Raw genomic sequence first — 6,209 nt, 5'->3', positions numbered from 1 at the left:
ACCTTCAAGAGATGTTAAATACACCAGAGAAATGTGTACAGAGTGCACTGGCAAAAAAAGCTCTGGTATTCGTGGTGTTCTTAGCTTAGCCTGCATGAACAATTCAAGAATTTGGTATGTATATACACAGAGTATGCGCAGTGTTGGGTCTGTCTACTGCGTTGGTGTGTATTTCACAGTGGATTTCAGTAAACAGTGATGGAAGAGCTACTTCCTGTAAATGTTGACATTTAAAGATTTATCAATAGATGCATGACGCAAAGAGGTTTTTCAAACAATGCAATGTGGAGGAAGTAGCCCTATAAAACAGTTTAGCCCTGAGAACTATCAAACATATTTTTATTTGTGGTTAAGAATATCTCAAATTATCCCTTATTCAGATTGAGGTATATGGAATATTATAGAAGCCTGTTTCTGCCACTTAATAAAAAAACAAAAAAGACATTTTATCTCACAATTCTGACTTTTTTCTCGCAATTGCAAGTTTACATCTTTTTTTCTCAGAATTGTAATATAAACGTGCAAATCTGAGAATTGAAATAAGAATTGTGTGATATAAGCTTGCAATTGCAGATACCAACTCACAAATCTGACTTTTTTCTCAGAATTGTGATATAAACTCGCAAATTATAAAGCCAGAATTGTGATATAAACTTGCAATTCTGATAAATGAAGTAAGAATTGTGATATAAACTAGACAAAGTCAGAATTGCGAGATATAAAAATAATTTTTTTCTCAGAATTGCTAGACATAAACTTGCAATTCTGAAAATTTAAGTCACAATTCTGAGAAATAAAATCAGATTTGTGAGATGTCGCAATTCTGAGAAATGTCACATTAGCAAGATATAAACTCACAATTCGGACTTTTCCTCAGAATTACGTGATAAAAACTCGCAATTGCGAGTTATAAAGTTAGAATTGCTAGACATAAACTTGCAATTCTAAGGAATAGTCACAATTCTGAGTAATGAAATCTGATTTGTCCGATATAATGTTGCAGTTCTGACTTTTTCCTCAGAATTGCATGATATAAACTCGTAATTGTGAGTTATAAAGTCAGAATTGCTAGACATAAACTTGCAATTGTAAGAGATAAAGTCACAGTTCTGAGAAATGAAGTCATAATCATCAGATGTAAACACAATTATGACTTTTTTTTTCTCAGTTTTGAGTGATACAAACTCATAATTGCAAGTTATAAAAACAGAATTGCTATACTTAGTCGTAATTCTGAGTAATAAAGTCAGAATCACAAGATATAAACTAAATTCTGACATTTTCATCAGAATTGCGTGATATAAACTCGCAATTGCGAGTTATAAAGTCAGAATTGCTAGACATAAACTTGCAATTGTAAGAGATAAAGTCGCAATTATGAGAAATAAAGCCAGAATCGCGAGATATAAACTTGCAATTGAGAGTTATAAAGTCAGAATTGCTGGACAAACTTGCAATTCTAAGAAGTTAAGTCGCAATTCATGGAAATAAATTTGGAATCGTGAGATATAAACTTACAATTCTGACTTTTTCCTTAGAAATGCGTGATATAAACCTGCAATTGTGAGTTAAAAATAAAATCAGAATCAGATATAAACTCACAATTCTGACTTTTTTCTCGGAATTGTGATATAAACTCGCAATTGCAAGATATAAAGTCAGAATCGCGGGATATAAACAATTATTTTTTCTCAGAATTGCTAGACATAAACTCGCAATTCTGAAAAATCGTCACAATTCTTAGAAATAAAATCAAATTTGTGAGATTTGTCGCAATTTTGAGAAATAATGTCAGAATCGCCAGATATAAACTCACAATTCTGACTTTTTTTTCTCAGAATTGCCTGATATAAACTCGCAACTGCAAATTATAAAAACAGAATTGCTAGACATAAAGTTGAGATTCTGAGAAATAATGTCAGAATCATGAGACATAAACCCACAATTCTGACTTTTTGAGTATTGAGTGATACAAACTCGCAATTGCAAGTTATAAAAACAGATTTGCTAAATTCTGACTTTTTCCTCAGAATTGTGTGACATAAACTTTAAATTCTAAGAAATAGTAAGAATCGTAAGATATAAACAGAATTGCAAGATATAAACTCACAATTCTGACTTTTTTTATATCGCAACTGTGAGTTAAGTAAATAATTCTCACTATTCTTACAAAACAAGTCAGAATAGCGAGATATAAACTCACATTCGTAAGAAAAGAGGTCTGAATTGCGAGTTTATACCTGGCAAATCTGACATTATAACTTGCAATTGTGGGTTTATATCTCACAATTCTGAGAAAAACATCAGAACTGCGAGATGAAAACTCGCAATTGCAAAAAAAAAAAAAAAAGTCAACTGTGAGATAAAAAGTCACAATATCTTTTAAATTTTTTTATTGAGTAGCGGAAACAGGCTTTCGCAGAATGTAGTTTTTGCTGATTTAAGAAAAAGATATACTACTTAACTGATTTAAATATAAATATTAAATATTCCTTTGGAAAATGTGGTAAATTGAATGCATTCTTACTGAAGAAAATTATTTCTTAAAAAAATCTATAAAATCTTACTGACCCCAAGCTTATAAATGGTTGAGTATGTGCCAAAATTATTATTATTTTTTGTAATAAAATAAAAAAGTGCTTGTGAAAACAAATAGCTAATAAAAGCGACATTTATATTACAATGCAAAGTATTTTTGTCAAGAAAAGAAACTCCAGAGTTTGTCAGCACGCAACTTTTTAATTTGCAAACCACCCTCCTTTTTTATATCTTATTTTATTACTTCTCGAGTATGAAAGGACTTCAGAGGCATGTAGCATGAATGAAGTCAAAGGCATGTAGTTACAAGCCAGAGACGAGAACTACAGTACATATCCTGTCTGACTCACACACAGGCAGTTCACTGCAGTAACATTTGGCAACGCTTACAATGAAAGGCACCTATTTCCTCTGCGAGGACGTAACAAGTTTAAAACATTTTAAAATAGACAAATCAAAAGCAAGTAACGATATATTCAGCCTTGCATCCATCAGCCAATACAAGCAACACAGATGCCGCATACTCATACTGGGGGACGTAGACGGTAACATTCACGGCCAAATGTGTCCTCAGGCAATTTGATGGGCTGCATGTGAAAAGGAAAGAAGCCCAAGCAAATCCTATGTAAAACAAGAGCTTCGAGTAGGTGGAGTCATTTGTATGTGCCGAAAGCCTTTGCATGTGTTTGCTTTGAGAGTGAAAGCTCCAGCTCACGCTAACTACAAATAAAAACAGAAGAAACTCTCACCAAAAATGGACAATACCATCTAGTGCCCTTATTTGTACAAGTAAATAAATAAATGTACAGTGATATCATACCTGTTCCCAACAAATGACTGTTTCTGTTCCCGTTGGTCAACACAATTACGGTACAAATCAAAAAATCCATATAAATTACATGTTCTTACTAACTCTTCAAGGTTTCAAAAGTACCATTGTGCTTAGTCCTTTTATGTTTGACATTTCCCCACACTGCTGTTATTTCTTCGGCCTCTTGAAGAGTTTAGTAAAGGTGTGCTTCTTGCGTCCCGTGCTGGAGCCTTCGGTGTCGTCTCCTGTAGAGCCGCTGTCCTCGTCCACTAGGATCTTCTTACCTGTGATCTGAGAGATTCGGTTGCCCCCCTTTCCTGCTGGCTGTGACAGGCCGTCCGGTTCGGAGGTGTAGATGAGAGAGCGCATCGAGTCGGCCGAGTGGACTCGGCTCGGCGGCTGAGAATGGATCTCTCCGAGACTGGCACACTTCTCCATGCCAAAGGTCTTTTTCTGCAGCAGAGGACTGTCGGTGGAGGAGCCACCATTGGATCTAGACAGCTTATTGTAGAGTGGAGTTGAGGTACAGCGTTGGGCATCTCCGTACTGAGACATTGAGAGGGAGGAATCCGATTCGGACCGGTTCAGATCTCTAGATGACGGGAGAAGGAGAGAAGAGGATTTCAAAATCGAGACATTTGCTTTCTGCCTGTTAGATTAAGTTTTTGAACTTCAAGTCAACATGAGAGAGCAGTTGCAACCCATTTACTTCCATAAAGCAACGTTTGCAGCGGAATATGAGGGTGACTACTCTTCTCCTGAAACACTGCAATAACCTACAGAGCTTTTGACTGGAAAGTTAAAAAAAAGTATCATCGAAGCAGGGTTGGGGATAATGCATTACAAGTAATGCAAGTTACAGTGCCTTGCAAAAGTATTCATACCCCTTCATTTTTTCACATTTTGTTTTGTTAAACTGCTTTAAATTAGTTTTCCCCCACATCAATTTACACGCCATACACCATAATAATGACAAAGCAAAAACCAGATTTGCAAATTTGACAAATTTATTCAAATAAAACACTGCATAAGTATTCATACCCTTAACTCAGTACATAGTTGAAGCACCTTTACAGCCTCAAGTCTTTTTGGGTATGATGTGACAAGCTTTGCACATCTGCATTTGGCAATTATCTGCCATTCTTTGCCTCACCTTTTCACCTCTCAAGCTCTATCAGCTTGGATGGGGGCTGGCAGACATTTTCTAGAGTCCTAGTTGTTCCAGTCGTCTTCCATTATGGATAATGCTTCTGTGAACCTTCAGTGCAGCAGATTTTTTTCTGAACTCTTCCCTAGATCATTGCCTTAACACAAGTCTGTCACAGAGCTCTACAGACAGTTATCTTGACCTCAGGACTTGGTTTTTGCTCTGATATGCATTTTTAGTTGTTAGACCTTTTCTGAGAGGTGTGTGCCTTTCTAAATCATACTCATTCAAATGAATTTGCCACAGTTTAACTCCACTCGAAGTGTAGTAACATCTAGAAGCAATATGAATGCTCCTGAGCTAAATTTCGAGTGTCCCAGAAGAGGGTAAGAATACTTATGCAACAGGATCTTTTCAGTTTTTTTATTTCTAATAAATTTGCAAAGTTGTTACAAACCTGTTTTGTGCTTTGTCATTATGGTATACGAGATGTAGATTGATGTGGGAAAAAAAGTAATTTAAAGCAGTTTAACATAATGCTGCAACAAAACAAAATGTGAAAAAAAATGAAGGGGTATGAATACTTTTGCAAGGCACTGTACATAATAATATTACTTTTTCCAAGTAACTAGTACTTTTTCATTTACCATGTCTGAGTTACTTTTTAAAATAAGTGACGCCAGTTACTTTTCCTCGCATTTATTGATTAAAAGCTCTCCTGTCCCCATGTTGAGAGAAATTGTCAGTGACACTTTAAAATGTAGCATGATTTGCTATGATTCTGACAACTTTACCATTTATAGCAATGTTAATCAGTATTAAATTACTGCAAAAATTGCAGTTTTCAAAATGTATATATTCAGATTATTTAAAAATACACTACCAGTCAAAAGTTTTTGAACAGTAAGATTTGTAATGTTTTGAAGAAGTCTCACCGCTCACCTGCATTTATTTGATCCAAAATACAGCAAAAGCAGTAATATTGTGAAATATTTTTACTGTTTAAAATAACTGCTTTCGATTTGAAAATGTAATTTATTCCTGTGATCAAAGCTAAATTTTCAGCTTCATTACTCCAGTCTTCAGTGTCACCTGATCCTTCTGAAATCATTCTAATATGCTGATTTGCTGTTCAAGAAACATTTATTATTATTATCATTATATAATTATTATTATATAAGCTTGGAGTCATTATAGGATTTTTTGTGAAAGAAATGATAGAAATAAATGTTTTATTTAGCAAGAATGCTTTAAATTGATCAAAAGTGATGATAAAGACATTTATAGTGTTACACAAGATTTCTATTTCAGATAAATGCTGCGTCTGAACTTTCCATTCATCAAAGAAACCTGAAAAAATTCTACTCAGCTCTTTTCAACATAATAAATGTTTTTTTGAGCAGCAAATCAGAATATTAGAATGATTTCTGAATGATCATGTGGTTTTCAGAGGTATTATGCTATTCTAGTATTATTAAGACAATATTATAGTTTTCTTAATATTTTGAATTATTTTAGTTTATTATTATTATTATTATTATTATCATCATCGCTGTTATTATGACAGAACAGTATTTTAGACAGGAAGTGAAGTGGGAGAGAGAGAAGGGATGGGATCTGGAAAGGTATGCGAAACCTTTATTTGTCATTTGATTAGTTATTGTATTTTAAATATTTCTATTTCTACATAGTTTTTATTACTTTTTAAAAATG

At 34.0% G+C, this 6,209-nt stretch overlaps 1 protein-coding gene across 7 annotated transcripts in view; it reads right to left on the bottom strand.

The window, feature by feature from the left end:
* Positions 1-2,719: 2,719 nt before the first annotated feature.
* Positions 2,720-6,209, bottom strand: part of stim1b (stromal interaction molecule 1b) — a 47,738-nt gene continuing 44,248 nt past the window's right edge. For all 7 annotated transcript variants that reach the window (XM_073825167.1, XM_073825172.1, XM_073825170.1 and 4 more), the window contains one exon: positions 2,720-3,941. In XM_073825167.1, the coding sequence (XP_073681268.1) occupies positions 3,518-3,941 (424 nt within the window). In that variant the 3' untranslated portion in view covers positions 2,720-3,517. The remainder of the gene's footprint in view (positions 3,942-6,209) is intronic.

This window comes from Garra rufa, chromosome 19, assembly GCF_049309525.1.
Source record: "Garra rufa chromosome 19, GarRuf1.0, whole genome shotgun sequence".
Lineage (NCBI taxonomy): Eukaryota > Metazoa > Chordata > Actinopteri > Cypriniformes > Cyprinidae > Garra > Garra rufa.
The sequence above is the reverse complement of the archived record's forward strand: the minus strand, read 5'-3'. Positions and strand labels throughout refer to the sequence as shown.